At 35.9% G+C, this 20,260-nt stretch overlaps 1 protein-coding gene across 3 annotated transcripts in view; it reads right to left on the bottom strand.

Moving 5' to 3' along the window:
* The window catches only part of CHN1 (chimerin 1), a 173,529-nt gene that overhangs the window by 79,059 nt on the left and 74,210 nt on the right, over nucleotides 1-20,260 (bottom strand). For 2 of the 3 annotated variants that reach the window (XM_060016554.1, XM_060016555.1), the window contains one exon: nucleotides 8,215-8,503. In XM_060016554.1, the coding sequence (XP_059872537.1) occupies nucleotides 8,215-8,503 (289 nt within the window). Of the gene's footprint in view, nucleotides 1-6,149; nucleotides 6,174-8,214; nucleotides 8,504-20,260 lie in introns of those variants that run through there. The other variant, XM_060016557.1, reaches the window with a different exon arrangement.

Here is a 20,260-nt window from a genome sequence, read left to right as displayed (position 1 = left end):
GGCACCAGTTTCTTCCTTACTATGAACTTGGGCAGCAGCCCAAAATCATTCTAAAGTTATGAAGCAAACTATATCCACAATCAGGGATCTCTTCCTGCTGAGTGGGCAAAAGGAAGGGAGGTGTAAATCTCTTAACAACGTGCTAAACAATCTGCAGCTTATATAAAAGCTTCTGCTTTTGGAGGGAAATTTTACAGCAAAGGTGAACTTTTATCAAACACTGCTGGTAAGTAAGTATAGTAACTTAGAAATTATCAAGGAAAATGTTTAAGCTGTATGAGATGTAAAATTTAATAATATAAAATAGGTCATCAGCAAACCTACAGCATCAGTGGATTTTCACTGGATGGTTTCAGAAGCTAAGGAAATAGAGGATAACAGGGCTGATTCATTCAAGTTACTGAACAAACCACAGTGAAAATAACGTAGCAGCACTAAACTTAAAAGGAGACATATAAATAAAGGCACAAATAGTAGCCACTAGAGATGTCTATAATTTCTTACTGAAAGAATCTAATTATTGCAATATAAAGTTCAGGTTTGAGCATTTTTGACCAGTTATAGTAACTTGAAGGAAACCCAAGAAGAGTTCAGGACTAACTTATGAGGCCAGATAAAACCATTAAGTTGGGCTTCCCTGGTGGCACATTGGTTGAGAGTCCGCCTGCTGATGCAGGGGACACGGGTTCGTGCCCCGGTCCGGGAGGATCCCACATGCCGTGGAGTGGCTGGGCCCGTGAGCCATGGCCGCTGAGCCTGCGCGTGCGGAGCCTGTGCTCCGTAACAGGAGAGGCCACAACAGTGAGAGGCCCGCGTACCGCAAAAAAAAAAAGAAAAAAAAATACCATTAAGTTTTCATAACTTACAAAAAGGCTCAGGGCATGGCTTTGACTTATCAGTCTCTGAGAGATCTAAATATTAGGGGGAAAGAGAAATGACTCCAAATATAAGGGGGAAATATGGAGCAAAAAGCAGAAGATGAAAATTATAGGTCCAAGTCATTAAGCATAAGATCTAATGTAAGGATTTACTAAAACTAGAGAGCTGATTCTTTTAGAATTGCCCACAAAGTTAGTTTGTGAGCAACATGGAAGGCCAGATTATTGCTTGATAGTCTCTACTTGCTTGGGACCCCAAAATGCTATTACCATCATAAAGCCACTGAGTTTATTTCTGTTTCACAAAGTTAATGGACGGGGATCTTGCCATCAATTATTTTCCCACCAAAATGCTAAAGGCTCTGAAATAGCAACTATGAAAGAATTTCTAACAGCTTCCTTTTCCAACCCTCAAACCAGTAAATTAAGAGTTATTTATTTAATTGGCTCATATACAGAAATCTTCCAAAACTGCGGCTGGCTTGGAAAACTACGATTTGGTCTTCCGTTGGCCTGGTTCTTTGGAGCTGAGGAACTGATGTTTATCTTCCATCTTCCTCTTTCCATCTGGTTTTCCCTAATGGCTTTCAATTACTAATCCTTTCTGTGGGTGATAAGATGGAAGGACAGCTGAGATTCATGCAAACAATTTCCTGGGCCCCATTTGAGTCTTCATTAATCACTTCAAGTATGATTCTCTGATGGGGTCTAGGTTGTCCTGACACACGACTGACAATGTAAGTTTGGGGAGATGCCCTCTGCCACGTTGGCTTCTTTGAGCATATCCCTAACGAGGTGCAGCTACCCACCACCCTTCACAAACTATTGCATATCACAAAGATAATTTCTCTGTAACTCAAATGGTATATCTGTGGAAAGAGGAATGGCCCTCCCTGCCTCACAGGGACATTCTAAAGATTCTTAGCTCTTAAAGGGAAAAATATAGAGTATCAAGTTGAATTAGTACACTTTTCTTTCTCAGTCTTAGGACTGAATTATATTAGGGCCTTGGATTTGGCTGAATTCATAAAATATAGTAATTTATTCATTTGTTCATTTAGTCAACAACTGTTTATGTAAAACTCAAGGTGCTGATTCAGAAGTGAAACAATATTGAGGGATTAAAGCCTTTGAAACCGGGGTAGATGCCAGAATGTCATATTAATTTCTGATTCATGATTCTGAAAAATTAGCATTCTTATCTACAAAAGTGTTTCCGGTGATCTGCTGGGCTATTATAGTAGCAAGCTCAAATCAGAGTAAGTCCAACTTAATATTTGATGAACACCTGTAATATTACATAGATTATACAGGTGGCCTGCCTCTTGCTATCAGGATGTCTGTGTTAAATAGGGTAGAAACAATGAAAACATTAAAATATAAGCTCTTTGAGGCAGGGCTTAAATCTTGTACATCTTTTCTTACTTCCAGAGCCTGGCCTGTTTCCTTACAAATAGGAGGTTGAATTAAATGCAATTAATTTTGACAGGAGATGACTTAGTTCATGGAAACCAAAGAAGAAATGGGGATGATATTCTGCTGTGCTCTTAACTTGATTAAGTTCCAAGACAACTTTTGACTAACAGAATTTCTTTATATAGATAGCTCGTGAAAGACTACTTAGAAAATAAAGTGTGAAGACATTAAGGCAAAGAAGGAGAGGGTTTACCCAGCTGGAGTTAAGAAAATAAACAGACTTAGAAGTTAGGGGAGATTTGAGAGATCCTAACAGTCTCAACAAGGAGTGCAGGTTCAATAATAGTTCACTAACAGGAAGAGGACCAGAAGGCTTTACTTGTCTTACAATTAGGGGAAGTAGAGTTAAAATACTGGTCAATATTAAAATGTAAATATGACAGGCAAATAACATATTTTAGCCTTAAAAGTCATTAGCACATTATTGGGCAAAGACACATGCTTCTTAATTGGACACAATTAGAGGTATCACAGTCTTTGTTAAGAGAAACTCCACTTTTTGATGAAGCAAGTAGGAACCTTTTGATGTTATCTTGTGAACTCAGAGGGAAACTGAAGCACTGAAAAGACAGATCTTGAAGAGAAACCTGAATATGCTGTTTCTAGCGAAGGCGGGGGAACAGTACTGAGACCCATGAAGGGACATCTGGTTGGTGATCGCTCTGAGCCTAGAGTGCAATAATGCATCACATACAAGGAAGGCCACTTTACAAAATCTCATTAATACTCATAACCACCAGTGCAATGGAATCCATAGACCTTATTTTAGAGATGAGGCAAACTGAGACCCAGGGTGGTTAAGGGCTTGCTAAGAGCACACAGACTAATATGTACTTATGTACTGACCATGTAGGCTTTTCTTTTTTTTAAAACTGTATTTGATTTCTTAAGAAGGACAGTTACAGAGGAGGACAAACCCACTATTAGAAGTTCTGTATGGAAGTTGTAGTCTCCTCATAAATTACTAAATTGATTTTTTAATACAAATAAGTGAACTTGGGCACATCTAGCAGTTCTCTAAGGGCCTGTTCACCCTGAACAACTGATCCTAACCTTGAACAAGCCACAGAGGAGAGAGACTTGGGCATGTAAATCTGACGAAGGGCAAGAGGGATGGATGTGGATAAAGGCAGAGTTAAGGAGAACAAGTGGAGCACAGCTCGGGGAGGAACAAGGAAGGAGAAAAAAAAGGCCCAAAAGACTGGGAAAACACAAAATCCAGAAACCAAACACAGTTCTCTTCAGACTGCTTCATGCTACCCACTCCTCTGGTATTGTTATTTTTATAATGATTAAATTTAAGTATTTTTCTTGCTGATTTCTACATTGAGATGATACAGAAACAGAAAACGTGTTATATGTATTTTTAAGCAAAGTAAAAACATTTAGAAGAGTGGCTTTGTGGGAGACTAAGACAATTAGCAGACAGACAGCCCGTGCTCCTTTGACAGGGACGAAGACTCCTGTCATTTTATGGAGGTAACCAAAGAATTCCAGTAGTTATGGCAGTTTTTGGCAGGGCTTTCATTTCAACTTCAAGTTTCACAAGGCTTTTCAATACATACGCAGCCTGGCGATCCCCAAAGAAGTCTTTGATGAAGGAAATTTAAATGTACAGGAAACTCCTTAAGAATAAATTAATATGAAAATATGCCAAGAATTACATTCACTCCAAACTTCCAGGGAAACAAAACATATATACACACACACACAGGCACACGTAGCTTATTTAGCTTGGTGAACTTCCATAAAACCAAGCTGATGTTGCCGCCCCTCGGCATCACAGGCCATTCTTACACGTGAGTCAGGTTTGGAGCTTGGAGGACTAAGTCTGAAAGTAAAGAGGTTTTGGCTAGAGTCAGAGTTCTGACTCACAGTATGGTTTCTGAAATGCAAATTATATATTTTATTTGACAGTTTATATTGCTAACAGTCACGTGAGACATTTTCAAAAGCATGGTTTTGGCAGATTTAAAGTTACGTTACTAATAAGTGTAAAATTATCATAAAACCATTGCATCCTGCCATAGGTCCAGTATCTGTTGAAGCAAGTGTACTATCTTCACTACTTGGAAGAAACTATTCAAATACAGTTCCAAGATAAATTTTTAAAAATTAACTAATAAAAGTTGGGCTCTTGGCCAATCTAGACTGCCAAAGGTAAGCTGTTCTAGAAGAGAAGGAAGTCTGGCTTTTCAACATGCTACAGCTTCATGAATAAAAAATATTTTCAAAAATGTTGAGAGACATTTAAACTTCCTAATTGACTGTAAAGCAATTATACTCCAAAAAGATGTTTAAAAAAAAAAAGAGAGAGAGGGATATCAAAGAAGGAATTTCAACATCAGAGGGTATGCTTAAATTGCTTCTGAAACATGGTAACCTTGAAGGCCCCTTCCAACTCCATGATTCTTTGATTTATGATTAGGAATCACAACAAATTTTATGAGTAAACAAGAGAAGAATGTTTTGAAAAAAGCGTTCACACACACACACACACACACACGTTTCTAATTGATATTGAAGCTGAAGAAGCAACTTTAACAGTTAATGAGAGGGACTTCCCTGGCGGTCCAGTGGTTAAGACTTCGCTTTCCAATGCAGGGTGTGAAGGTTCGATCACTGGTTGGGGAGCTAAGATACCATGCCTCGTGGCCAAAAAACCAAAACATAAAACAGAAGCAGCAATATTGTAACAAATTCAATAAGACTTTAAAAAAAATGGTCCACATCAAAAAAAAATCTTAAAAAAATAGTTAATGAGAAAAATGATAGATAACTCTTGGAAAAAATTTTTTTCCCCACACAACAGGCCACCAGATTTCCTAGGGACAACAAAGAGTCTTCAGGATTCACTTTCTGTGGCAAAAAAACTTTGTGGCCATAAAACCTGCCAACCTTCCACAAAAGCTCAGACACTCAACTTATACCTTAAGGACTGAAAAAAAAAATATGCGTAGAATTCTCATCCCTAGATTTTATAACAAGGAAAGACCTTAAGAGATCATCTGGTTCAAAATTTCCCAAAGTTGGTTTCGTGAAACATTATTTTCCCAAAATGTTCTGAATAGTGGCGAGGTGATTCAGATAAGTTTGGGAGCACTCTTGAGAGTCGTAATGTACATTAGGCATCAGCAAAGCTGAGAAGCCTACAGAAAAGAAATGGTTAAGTTTTTTTAAAAAAAAAACTTAATTTTTATCAAACCTATTTGAGCACAGAACCCTTTCTGCAGTAAGTATTTATTAAAATCCTGTAAAATTAATGTTTTGTAGAAACCCCTTGTCTTATATACAGAGGAAGTGAAGTCCAGACAGGCTAGGGGATTGTCCCAAGGTCATACACTTAGTAGATACGAAAAAACAGATCTCTCCTTTCTAGACCCCACCTCAGTGCTCTTCCTCGTGCTGTGTTCTCTCTCCTACAAAACCTGCATTCCCTGAAGGATCACAGACTATATAAACCAGACCTTGGATGTCATCTAGTCCAAAGCCCTCCTATTTAAAGGTGGGAAACAGTCTCCACAGAGAGACTGAAAAGTGACAGAGAAGGAAAAAAGAAAGTGACACAGAAAAATCAATGCCTGTAGTAGAACCCAGCTCTTAATTCCAATGCTACTATCCTTTCCACAACAGCATACTAGCTCCTGGAAAGCCAACACTTTTTGCCTCTGAGGAAAAGGACTGATGAATGAGAGGGGATTTAGCTATGCAGGACCCAGTAAAATATTTATTAAATATTTTTAATAAATGTCAGTAGGTATCTTAAATCAGTTAAACATGATTGTCTTTACTTACAAATGTCATCCACTGTGACAGGGAATCAATGTTTCAAGCTGTTGAACAGGTCATCATCCCTGTCCTGTTGGATGACACCTGTAAATAAAATAAATCTAGTTTTGAGTGAGTAGATTTTAAGCCAACTAGATTTAAGATGCATGCAGTTTAAAGCAAAGAGTAGTTTTTAAGAGATGATTCTTAATCACGGCTTGCTGAAGAGAAACACTTTCTGGGCTAGCTACTTCACTCTATGTCACTGGCCTTCAGCACAAAAAAATCCAGGTAATTTAACGGGTAATGTTGCCAGAATACATAGGGCATCATGAATCCCAGAGTTAAAAGCGTCCTCTAGGCACTAGCTACCTCAGTCTCTTGCCTCTGTGAATATTTATTTTCATTTTGTAGGAGGGACAACTAAGCCCCTGTGAGGTTAAATGACTAGCCCAATGTTAAATAGCTAAATGTCTGTAGCTTGAGTCCCTTAACGTACAAAAATGTATACAGAACACATTAGCAAAGGTTATCATTAGGCTGATCAAATTTGAAAGACTCACAGGTACGTATTTAAAACAATATTTCACAGATGTTAACTTAGAATATTCAAGGCACATCTTCATAACATATAATATCAGTATTAGGTATTTAAATACAAGCATTACTGAAAAATGCCATGAATGAAAAATAACCAAAAGTGAGAAAATGGGAACTAGAGTGAAAAGAACAATATTAAATACAGCATGCATTTAGGACTCTAAATTCTGGTTACTTCCAAAAAAGATGTGTAGTTCCTAACAACTTTAAGTGGATGAAAAACTATTTGCTACAGACTATAGTTTAAAATGTTGGTTTCTCTGCAGCCACAAAATGCCACTCTAAGTAAGATCTGCCAGAAACTAAAATTTGAAATGGACAATGAACATCTGAAATTTCCATTCTGTACCTAAATACTCCAAGATAATGGGAAGTATTTTAGGATGCTACCATGAGGTAATATGACTGTCACAGTAACATTACCACCAAACTCATATTGAGTGCTTACTTTGTGCCAAGCCCTCTTTGATTATTTTATACATACTATCTCATTCAGTCAATCCTCAGAAGTTGATTGTTATTACAATTTTACAAATAAGAACATTAAAGCACAGAGCCTCTGTAACTTGATGAAGTCGCTCAGCTGGTAAAATGATAGAATTTGAGCACAAATCTATTTGGTGACAGAATCAAGCTCCAATGACTATATAATACTACATTTCTTTAATATGGCAACTTAAGATACTCGAGAATATAAGAATTAGCTAACACAATTACAATTAAAATACATAAAATTATCCCAACTAAATCCCACACGATATAAAACATGAGAAAATTCTCACTTTTTCTTGGGGGATGAAAGGGAGGCTCGGGACAATTTTCAAAGTAAAATTATCTTAATGCCAAGGAATTGAAACTTCTGATGTTAACCTTAAACACATTACAATTAAAATATGACAAATGAAAAACTTAAATTGTCTTTCATAATGAAAGAAAAGTATATCTTCCGGATTCAGTTACTTCATAAGTCCATAAAGAGATAAATTCTCCTGTTACTCAAGACTGACTGATTCTCAAAACAGTATAACAGTTATTGATAGACTGAATTCAATCATGTGTATTTGAGAATACATATTATCTATCAATTTGCTAAAGAACAGAACTTTCATAAAGTAAATTATCTTTAAGGGAAACAAAGTAAGTTTGATAGATAATGTGACCCCCTTAATTCTTTATGTAATATAGCTAGTGTAAGTTATGCTTCTGACCAAAACCCCTGAACTTCTTTACTAGGAGTCATTTTTCCAACAAATTTTTAAAACTGTGAAACTGATAAAATAGGAAATAATCAGGAGTACAAAGATATACCTGACATATTTTAACTTAACAAGAATTAGATAGATCAAAGCTCAGCATCACAGAAACTAGACATTAAGGAAAATGCATATCCTTTCCAAAGCACTGTGGAGAAGTCAATTTCTTCTGGCAATAATGGTTTTCTTATAAGAACCCCAAACAGAAGAAGACAAAGTGTGGTTTCATGGTAGCTTACCCTTTTCTCTGATACCCCATCCTGGCCTGTAGAATCTTTCTCATCAAGTGTCTCTTTCGGGACTGGCATATGTTTTTGGTATGCTGGCTCTCTGTTTAAGGTTGTGTATCCTATGTGCTCATAAATTGGGTTTATCGTCATCTTGGCAATGTATTCTGCTGCCTTGGTTTCAATATAGAGAGTAATCAATCCATCAGTCACCAGATCGTGGATGGACTCAAAGCGCTTCTCCCCAACAAAGTGCTTTCCATCGTAGTAGAGCCTGAAGTTTCTGGTTTGACTTCCAAATCTGCCTCAATGAAATGGGAAAGATGTTTTTAAGAAAAGTAAGCAAGTGAATTCTTTCTGAAAAAATATTTAAAACTATTGCTTTGTGTGTGTCTTCTTTGTTTAAACAAACTGTGGCTAATCTCTATGAGTCGTCTGGAATATGGAAAATTACACTTTTGAACACAAAGAATGAATCTGCAACAACTAGGGATAACTAGCCAAAAGCATGCCTACCCTAGAAGGAAAACCTTGCTCTTATTCATCTTTTTTAAGCCACTTCATTACGCCTGTAGGAAAAACACGGGAAAATAAACCTCATATACTATTAGAACACATTCAATAATCAACTGGTCAACTACATAATGTATGAAATTTCTATATTAGCATGTTCTCTCCAAGTTGATCAACAAAAGTATTCAATGTACTTCAGACCCCAACATTCATGTCTTTCAATGGGAAAGCTCCCTTTAGGGCTCACCTGAGTGTGATGCCAGCAATCATTTAAAGCAGAGCTGATTCCAGAACCTGAGTCATACAGTAGAGCAGGATGGCACACAAACACACTTTTGCTATTTCTAGCCATGGGTCAAGGACTTGCTCTTCCCTCTTACATAGTCATTCTTCTGTATGCTTGCAATATATATAGGGCATATAAGTTATCAACTATTAAACTCTAGAAATTCTGTTCTCACTTTCGAGTCATCTTTCAGTGACATTTTTAAAAACCTGAAGAATGATTTACTTTTATGATAATTTCAGTATTTTGCTTCCTGTGGCAAACCTTGGAAATGGATCCAAGTTGGCATGACTAGCATCAGCGTCCTTCCAAGATGACAAAGACAAGAACATGCACTGACTTTAATAAAAGCTGATGCCAAAAGGCACCAAGGGCCAAGTCACAGTCTCTGGAAGCTAGCTCCGAGTGAGCTTAATTTAAAACTAAACAAATCAGACAGGATATATTTAATTTCACTGTTAAAAATACACAGAACAGAGATGAACTAAAATACTAAATTAATAGCTGTTTAAGTAAAGTGTTTAAATAGAACTGCAAACTTATGCAACAATACTATTCTGGTATAGGTTACATTTCAGGAGGACAGGAGTTAGAACCTTCTTAAGATTTCACTTTAAATGTGCCCTAAAAAAGGGAAACAAAAAAAATTTTTAATAGTGGCCTGAGGTATCTCTGTTTCTGTCATTCAAATTAGACTTTAATAGTTATTTAATCTAGAACCCAATATTCTATCCATGCTGGTCCTTCTTCTAAAATAAAATTGATCTACCTTTTGGTTCTTTAAAAGCAATTAAATTTTGATTTATACTCAAGTGAATGATCCATATAATTCCACTTTCCCATTCTCATTTTCCTCTAATGTTAAAGACACATTTCTCCTAAGCAAATTTTCATTATAATGCAGGTCTAAAAAGTTGGAAGGTAAAATTTCTACACCAAAGTTAAACATAAACTTTTTGTCAGTTTAATATACTGCTATTTCCTTTTCACTAATTTTCATCATTTGTTATTGAGAAATAAACATAGCCACTTCATACATTTTATAAGGTTCATATAGCAATAAATACAACATTGTTTAACATTAAGTTCCTTTATATTTCAGTTGTATTCAGAGGCATTTCAGCAAGGGATTTAGACCATTTTACTCCTGCAGGGGCTTAAGATTTTACAATAAGCAGTTTCACAATGGGTATGGCACTTAAAATAAAGACTATCTAAGTAATGGTGGCAGGCATTTGTCACTCAACTGTCTTCTGAAATCTGAGAAGTATGGGAGCAGAGGGTGGAAGGGAAGATGGCTGAACTGGCCTACATGGGTTGGGATGGTTAATCAAAAGAGTGGAAATCTAAGGTTAGATTTCTTGGCACTTGACAATGGAGCTGTTTCTAAGCCATCCAAGAAGAGAGTTTCCTGGCTACCTCTAGGTTACTGGGCAAAAAAGTCTAAATAAGTTTGTCCGTTTCTCTTTCTCAACTCAGTGACTTTAAGAGACCATATGCACAATTCCCAGTTCCTCTTCAGCCTGTACTTGAGCTCTAGACTTCCAGTCCAATCAAGCTTCCAGCCTTAAGGAAGCTGATCAGATAACTAAAATAACTCATAATATGGGTTGATTAAAACAATGTCAAAGGACAAGAAAATGAATTTCCATTTTGGAACTATGACAATTATGATTGAACTTTTAAGAAAAATTGCATTATTTTTACTAAAGGAACTGTAAGCTTTGTAAGCCTACTCTGAACATCCCTCTCTTTTATTTTGGAAGCTACATAAAAAACAGCATCGCCCTACAGACTGACAGAGAGATTTCTCCCCTTCCTTGATCTGAAAAGGCATGACAGAGAATCTTTGAGCAAGGTGGGGAATGAGTGTGTCTATTCTACAAAAAGGAGCCATAAAAAGGAGATGCCAAATCTAAGGGCAAATAAAGAATCCTTCCTTATAAAACTTATCACTCACAGACTGTCATTTATACAACATTTAACAAGACACCCAGGAACTCTTAAATGTTAGGTAGTTCATAATAAAGTTCCTGTTTCCTCGATAACCTCAATGGGAAATAAACAAACATAAAAACAAGTCAATACAAAGACAAGATGAAATTGCTGAATTTTAAAAAGTTCATCTTTAGATTGATTTCTAAAAAATGATTATAATAATGTACAGAAAAGTTACATTTCTCTACAGTGATACATGAAACCAAGTAAATCCAGTATCTCCCTCACATTAAGAAAACCAAGAAACTCACTGTTTAACTAGATCTGACATATTACACTTAAGCCTACATAAGATCTCAGAGCTACTGTTTATGTCCCAGTACAAAAGACCTTTGCAGTCTTGAAATACGGTTTGGACAGGGACAGGCAAGTCCCGGGTCCTATGTGTTTAACAGAAAACCTCAGGCTTCAGCATCAGACAAATTAAGTTTAAATCCTGGATCTGCCACTTAGCTGCGTGATTTTGGGAATATTATCCTTCAGATTCTGCATCTAGAAAAGAGGAATAACGTTACCCTATACAATAATAACATTACACGGCTGTGAAGATTACATAAGAATATTTAAGTTAAAGCTAAGTACAGTTGACCCTTGAACAACACAGGTTTGAACTGCACTGGTCCACTTAGAGACACGGGTTTTTTCAACAGTAAATCCTACAGCACTACACTATCTGTGGCTGGTTGAATCCACAGATCTGGAACCATGGATACAGAGGGCCAACTATAAGTGATATGCGGATTTTCCAGTGTGCAGAGGGTAGGTGCCCCTAACCACCATACTGTTCAAGGGTCAACTGTATATAGTACGTTCAACAGTAGTCCCCTTTCTCCTCTGTTAGCTTAGACCTCTGCAGAGAATTACAGAATGATTACCAAACAATAAAGTAAAACAAAAGATGTTCGATAAATATGCACTGAAGACAGCTGAATAAATAATTGGTAATGCTGGTTGTATAGGAACTTCTCTGCGCGGGCTGACTTTACAGTCAATGAAAGACAAGGAGTTCTTTGTGACTTTTTTTTACTCAGGATACCCCTGAGTATGTTTATACCATGTGGTTAACTGAGTGGAAATACAACAGAGTGCAAAGAGGGGAGGAGAGAAGCTGGGAGAGTCCTTCCACAGGAGCTTGAGAGTCAGGTTTCTGATTTCAAGGAAGAAAGGTCAGTAAATATACTTGTATTGAAAGCAGGACATATTAAATGGATCGAGTGACGACTTCTGAACTCTTGAAGGCAGAGTACTGATTTGTAAAAACGGTTAATGCTAAACCATTTTCCCTGCATTTTTATAGGAAAATATTCTTTTCACTTTTTCTTATATTTATTTCCTGCTTCTGCCCTTTCTTTTACATATCTGTTCATTCTTTTGATGAATATGTTTAAAGCTGTATAGGTATAGGTCCAACCCTCACCTAGATAGAGTTCAACAAGATGAAAATTCATTTTCTCCAAAGTGGTACTGTAGCTAACAAATAGAAAGACTGGGATAATCTGCTCTGAACTGCTACTGTTGTATATAATTACCACTTTCTACAAAGAATGTCTTTTTCTCCAGTGATTCCAGGTTTTGGTTTTCATGTTTTAAAAAACTGTTTAATGCTGTGCCCAGCTGCATTCAAATGAATTTCAAAATACATAATTCTAACAGCTAGCTTTAAAAAGTGAACAAAACTCTTAATACCATCCTTTCTATTTTTTAGCAAGTAAATCGCACTCACAAATACTCAATCCAGAGGTACAAAGTGATGAAAATATATACAGAGAATAACCTTTGGGATCCTCCTTTCTTTTTCTAAAACCAAGAATTAGTTCTGATTTGAGGCCAAAGTATTTGGAAGTATCTCCAAAGGAAAGCTCCAAGCTAACAGAGGTTTTCTGTTAACAAACTGAAAACAAAACATATACAACACACTTGTCTAAGTTAACAATAAAATGTTAGAACTATTTCCAGAAACCAACACAGGAAAACAATTTTATTTATCACAAATATGTATTTGTGTATTGTTTAGCAGAGTCAAAGAACCTAACCTAGTGGTGAAATAAAAATGTTTCATAAATTCTTCTAATCATAAACAAACTCTCGGAACAAGGGTTAAAACAGAGACAAGAATATGATGAGGCATTCACTTAAATACTAAAAAATGAATCTAGATTGACTAAGAAAGGCTAAGGGAGACAGAACTTAGCTATATACAATTTCACAATATTTTCTCCATCTAAAATTTTGTTAGGATACTACTTTTTTCTATCTTGCTGTATAATTTTGGATGGCAAAATGGGGCAAAATATTAAAATATGTGAACTCATGATGATATTCCCTTGGCAAAATAAATCATCTTCAGGAAAGAAGCAAACCAATGTACCTAATTAAACTTTCAAAGGCGGCACCAGGCAGCTCTGCAAGGTGGAACTGATACAGAAGAAGAGTTGAAGAAAGTCTGTTTAAGAAACAGTTAGACATCCCCCCACACTCCCTAATCCTGTCCCCAGTGCAACCCCTTCCCCACTCTGGTGGAAGACTTGAGCTCTATTCTCTGGATAGTAAATCAAGGAGATTTTGAACTGAGGAATGCCAGACAGAGTTGAAGGCAGAGATACCATCCTGAAAACTAAGTGAAAGTTTTAAATACTGAAGATTGAGACTTCATCTCTCTACACCACCAGGTTAGAAGGCTTGTAGTACCTTTCCTTATAAGAGTGGAAGATTCTTCTCTGGGAAATCCTATCAGCTCAACTGAAAAGACAAGAATAGAGACATCGCCCTATAATTGGGAGGCTTCTCTCAAGCTCCCAGAACTACCAGTCAACTTTTTAGTTTTTATTTGCCTCAAGAAATTTTCTAATTTCCCTTGTGATTTCTTCTTTGAGCCATTGGTTATTCAAGAGTGTATTGTTTAATTTCTATATATCTGTGAATTCTCCAGTTTTCCTACTGCTCTTGACTTCTAATTTTATTTTATTGTGATTGGTAAAGATATTTGATATGATTCAATCTTCTTAAATATATTAAGACTTGTTTTGTGACCAATGTGAATGCTCCCCTCTTCTCAATGCACACACACCATATGTGTGCTTGAGAAGAATGTGTATTCTGGGGCTGTTGGGTGAGTGTTCTGTATATGTTTGTTAGGTCCAACTGACGTATAACATTGTTCAAGTCCTTCTTTTTCTTATTGATCTGTCTAGTTCTATCCATTTAGTGCCAAATAAACTTAAATATGAGCAAGCAGCTAAGGACCACCTGACATCTGAGGAAAATCTCTCTCATGAAGGACAAAGATAGATAAACAAACAGAATTAAACCAAGCTGAAGGAAACAAACCATGCAAAGACATGACAATATTTTTTTAAATTATCAATGTTTAAAGAAACAAAAATGGGATGTTTCCTATTTCTATTCTTGAATAGGATTCAGCAAGAAATGTTAGGATGCTATAAGAAAAGGAGTAAATATAGAATACATAGAAAAATAAGTTAAAAAAAGGAAATATAACATAAGTGAAAATGTTAATGAAGAAACGAAAGATAAAGTTGAGAAAATATTTAAGAAGAGCAAAAAGACGAAAAATAGAGGAAAAAAAAAAAAGATAGAGAATCGATCCAGGAAGTCCAACATCTAGATAATAGGAGGTCTGGAAAGAGAAAACAGAAGGGGAAGAAATCTAAAAGGTAATTCAAGAAAATTTATCACAATTGAAGACTATAAGTTTATACAATAGACAAAAATAGGCCCACACCAAGAGGGTAAACATGAAAAGATGCTCAAAGAGTAGTCCAGTAAATAGAAATTATATCTTTAGAATGATGAAATTTTACAAGTCTGACAATACCAAGAACTGGCAAGGATACAGAGCCACTAATATAACCAACACCAGGCATACTGTTTAACAAAATAGTTTTAAAATATCTAGTAAAATTTAATACATGCATACCTATGACATAGCAATCCTATTCCTAGATAATATTCCAGACAATATGAGTGATTATGTGGATAGATCACATCTTGGGTCACAAATCAAGCCTTGGTAAATTTAAGAAAACTGAAATCATATCAAGCACCTTTTCGGACCACAACGCTATGAAATTAGAGATCAATTACAGGAAAAAAACTGTAAAAAACACAAACACATGGAGGCTAAACAATATGTTACTGAACAATCAATGGATCACTGAAGAACTCAAAGAGGAAATCTAAACATATCTAAAGATAAATGACAATGAAAACACAACAATCCAAAACCTACAGGACGCAGCAAAAGCAGTTCTAAGAGGTAAGTTTATAGCAATACAATCCTACCTCAAGAAACAAGAAAAAACCTCAAACAACCTATCCTTACACCTAAAGCAACTAGAGAAAAAAGAACAAACAAAAACCCTGTTTCACTCTCAGACATCCTTCAGTTTCCAAATCAGACTCTATTTTTTCAGAATAGCCTTCCCTGACTGTGATTCCTTGGATTTAAATCAGATTCTCCTTTACACAGTGATAGCACCTGTGCTTTCCCTCCGCAGTGCTCACCTCAGTTTTTAATTCTATATTTGTGGGACAATTTCGTTAAAGGCTAACCCTCTCACCATCTGACAGACTCTTTAAGCCAGGGATCTTGACTGTCCTGTTCATCCTTGTATCTCCAGCACCCAGAAGAGTAACATTACAATTTTTTTTAGAAACAAAACAATAACAAAATACATTTTTTTAAATGCCAAAAATGTTATTTATTTTGGGGGCAGTAAGACTATAGGTAATATTTTTCTTTTCTTACTTTTCTGCATTTTACATATTTTCTGTAGCGTACATGTTAATAAAAAACAAAAGTTTATGATGGACCTAAATTTAAATAAACAAATATAACTAGTGAAAACCAGAGTTTTAAAAAATCAGGAGGTGAAACCAGACCTTATGAAGAATTAATTCAAATAACAAACTTCTGACATATTTATTGACATGGAAAATGTTCATGATATACAGCTAATTGAAAACATATGCCATAAAATAGTGTACTTGGTATGAAACCATTTCTATTCAACCCAGAAAAGTACTAGAATTTCATACACTTCAATTTTAACAGTGATTATCTCTGACTAGTGGGATTAGAGGTGATTTTTTGCTTTTCTTTCTGCTTTTCTGTTTTTTCCCAAATATCGTTTTCTGTATTATATATATATGTTAGGGAAAACTAATCTCTTTAAACAGCTATGCACTCTTGTGGATTTACAATACGGTTCAATTTGCAACCCATTTTTAGGAATACACCTATTTTCTTCAAGTAAGGGATGCTTTATATTAAACTACCCATTCCCTACTGTGCCATATCAATTACTTTCTATAATTTGTTTTATTAAAGCCTACTTGACCAGAGGGTCCTTGATAAGAATTACTACACCAATATTTTTTTAAAGCTTATGGCACTGACAACATGGTATTGCATTTTAAAGTAAATCATGCTATTGTTTTTATCAATTTTAATTTTCTGACATTGCAGGACTACTAAATTCTATGGTTGTTATGTGTTTTGTCACCTACTCTTATATTCAGAAAATGTCCCCAAAGTGATTCACAAGCTTAACTAAGAGAAGCAGAAAAGCATTTTCGAAAAATTATTCTGCGGAACACTATTTTCCACTTATTCCAAATAGCACAACAAAGAGGCTTGCAGGAAATGAAATGAAACCATGGTAACCAACTAAACCTATCATGAGCTACCAGATCAAGAGAACACATAGTACATTACACGTCAACGCCTACCAGAAGCATAATCTTTCCCCAGTTCCTTTTGATCTTTCTTCCTAAACATGAAAAAAGCTTTCAACTAATTTTCATATTTTAAAAATGTGAAAGCCCCTGTACCATGACTTTACCCAGGAATTCTTTGGCTGGGTTCACTTTAAAAGTCAACCTAATGATCTGAGATTCAATTAGAAATTGTTTTTTTCAATCATTAGCAAATTACATTTCCTACTTCATGGCATCTTATCATTTTCTAATACAGTAGCAATAGTTTCTTCATACTAAATCTCAGAGTTGTAAAGATTAAGTAACATTCTCTCAGGAATTCCTTAATAGAATCTTACCAGCATTCTAAACTCAAAGCCATAATAAATTAAATCACAAATGCATTTACATAATAGGAAGGAGCCCATTTTATCATCTTGTTGCCCATTCTACTACCAATCATCAACCCCTATCATAGAAACTGAAGCTAAACTCACAGAATGTAGCTCAATGTGTTCTTAAACTACCAACCATCAGCTAAGACTAAATAAACAAGGTATTGATGGCTTTTATTACATAACTATACAGCCAGGCAGACAACAGGGCAAAACTTCTGGAAAGACTAGAGATGATCTTTGCTGCTATGGTTAGCCACTACCAAATAACTGTCACATGTAATAAAATACAATGTACATACATGCCATAAAAATATATGTATATTTTATGCACAACCAATTTCTGGAAGGATAGACAAATAACTGTGAATGGCATTATCTCTATGGAGTGGAACTAGAAGTATGTGGAGGGAAAGTAATGTAATTTATCATTATATACAATTCTCTTATTTGAAAAAAATATTTTTTTACAACAGCCATGCATTGTTTTCATAGTCATAATAGAGATGTGGTAAATGACATGGATGCAAGTATACTATTATTTTTACAGATTATTATTGCTGTTTTTCTCTGAAAAGTTGTCCAAACTCACTACAAAATTATTTTTATAAGCACATATGATCACCAAATGATTTTATAATGTAATTTTAGCTTAAATAATTAAACTTTACATATACTTAATTTGGCTTTTCTCTTTTTGGAGAGAGAGGGGTAGAAAGTTAACCCTTGAGAATTAGTTGGAGGAAATTTCATCCTTAAAGGCTTTAAACAAAGGTTTATCTGCTTAAAAATGGTACTGTATTGATAACTAAAAAATCTTTATTAAAAACTTACTGACTTAAAAGCTACGGGTTTACTCTTGTGCCACACCCCTTTTCAACTTACATAGTGCTACATGTTTTATTATTATTTTGGATGTTGTTTTTAACAGGTTATATTTTCTGTTTCTTAGCTTTTTCTTCTTGAGCAAGTTAAGCCTCAGTTTTCTTGTAAAATGCAGAAAATATAGTATCTACTCCATGGGCTTATTTTGTAGATAAAACTGAGTTTTCCAACCTGTTTGTCAGGAACAGAGGTTAGAGGCTACACGATATCAAATCTGTCAGCCCTTTCAGAGGCCGGGACGGTCTAATGCAGCTCAAGTCCTGGCACTGGCCACATTTGGCCACAGTCAGCCCCCTGCATTTACTCTCAGTGTGCCAGGTAACAGCATAATTTTCAATGGGTGCCACACAGGAAAAAGCATTAGAAAATACTGAAAGATAATCCACATAGGTATTTACCACAGTGCATGACACAGTAAATATTCAGTAAACATTAACTATTATCATATGTATAAAACCAGTAGGCCCGGGCTTCCCTGGTGGCGCAGTGGTTGGGAGTCTGCCTGCCGATGCAGGGGATGCGGGTTCGTGCCCCGGTCCGGGGGGATCCCACATGCCACGGAGCGGCTGGGCCCATGGGCCATGGCCGCTGGGCCTGCGCGTCCAGAGCCTGTGCTCCGCGGCGGGAGAGGCCACAGCGGTGAGAGGTCTGCGTACCGCAAAAAAAAAAACAAACCAAAAAAACCCAGTAGGCCCATTAATAAAATACGTGGGTATGCAACTCGTTCATAGGAAAGGAGGCACGTTATCAACACATTCTGGAGCTGTCTCCGGTTACCAAGAAACAGACCTTACATTAAAAGAACCTGGTATGTCTCCTACTGCACCTTAAAGTAGATAGATATACAAGTCAGATTCCAGTTTCTCTTTCAGAGTAGACAGCCAGAGTTGGAATTTTATCTCCTATATCAAAGTTCCTGTTGATTAGCCAGAAAATGTACTTGAAACTCAATTCCACCCTAAAAGAACTGCTTGGTGGAATCTGCCTTATGCTGTGCCTTAAAAATGCAAAACCCAAAAATATCTTGAAATCCGCTTTTTTGATTTCTCTACCTTCTGCTTTAAACCCATTGCTATAGATGCATACTTTTTGAGAGGGAACTGAAGTTTGAATAGAAAGAACATCAGTTAATAAAAACCATGCTGTGCATAAAATCTGAAAAATGAAGTACCATTTGAGAGTAAAGTGCAAATCAAAACCACAATGAGATACCACTTCACACCCACTAGGATGTCACACCCACTGTTTAAATCAAAGACATGATAACAGGTATTGGCGAGGAGTGGAGAAATTAGAACCCTCACACATTGCTGGTGGGATTATAAAATGGTAAAACCACTTTGGAAAAAAATTTGGCAGTTCCTCAAAATGTTAAACACAGAGTTACAATATGATCCGGCAATTTCACTCCTAGGTATATACCCATGAGAAATAAAAACATATGTACACACAAAGCCTTGTACACAGCATTATTCATAGTAGCATTATTCGTAATAGCCAAAAAGTGGAAACAACTCAAATGTCCATCAACTGATGAATGGATAAGCAAAACATGATATATATCCAAATACTGGAACAGTATTCAAATATTTATTAATAAAAAGAAATAAAGTACTGATATGTGCAACAACATGGATGAACCTTGGAAATATGCTAAGGGAAAGAAGCCACTCACAAAAGAACACATATTATACACAATTCCACAGTTATGAAACATCCAGGATGTATAAATCTACAGAGATAAAAAAGTAGGTTAATGGTTATCTGAGGCTGGGAGGGTTGGGAGAAATGGGAAATGACTGTAAATGGGTATGCAGTTTCTTTTTAGGGTGATTAAATGTCCTAAGATTGATTATGTTGCATAACTTTGTGAATGCACTGAAAACCACTGATTTGTACACTTTAAATGGGTGAATTGGTATGTTATTTATAACTAAAAGAAGGGAAAAGTTAAAAAAAAAAGACTAAGATACAACACATGCAAAAGCCAAGCTTGGGAATAAAGTTAGAAAAAAAGAAAAAGGCTGAATTTTTGTTAATACAGAGAAACAGTGCTTGGTTGCCATAAGTACATGTTTCAGAACACTCTTAGGATAGGAGGTAAACCTTTTTTGGTACAGGGGAAAGAATCAGAAAACAGGAAGAAAAAGAACTGGTGAGGTAACTACGTCTTAAAATTTTTTTCCTCTATCAATTGAACACTTTAACAAGAAGTCTTTTAGGTTCATTTATCCAAAAGGGGTCTGAAAAAAATATTTAAAAA

Source organism: Delphinus delphis, chromosome 7, assembly GCF_949987515.2.
Source record: "Delphinus delphis chromosome 7, mDelDel1.2, whole genome shotgun sequence".
NCBI classification, from domain to species: domain Eukaryota; kingdom Metazoa; phylum Chordata; class Mammalia; order Artiodactyla; family Delphinidae; genus Delphinus; species Delphinus delphis.
This window is presented reverse-complemented; position numbering and strand designations above follow the sequence as displayed.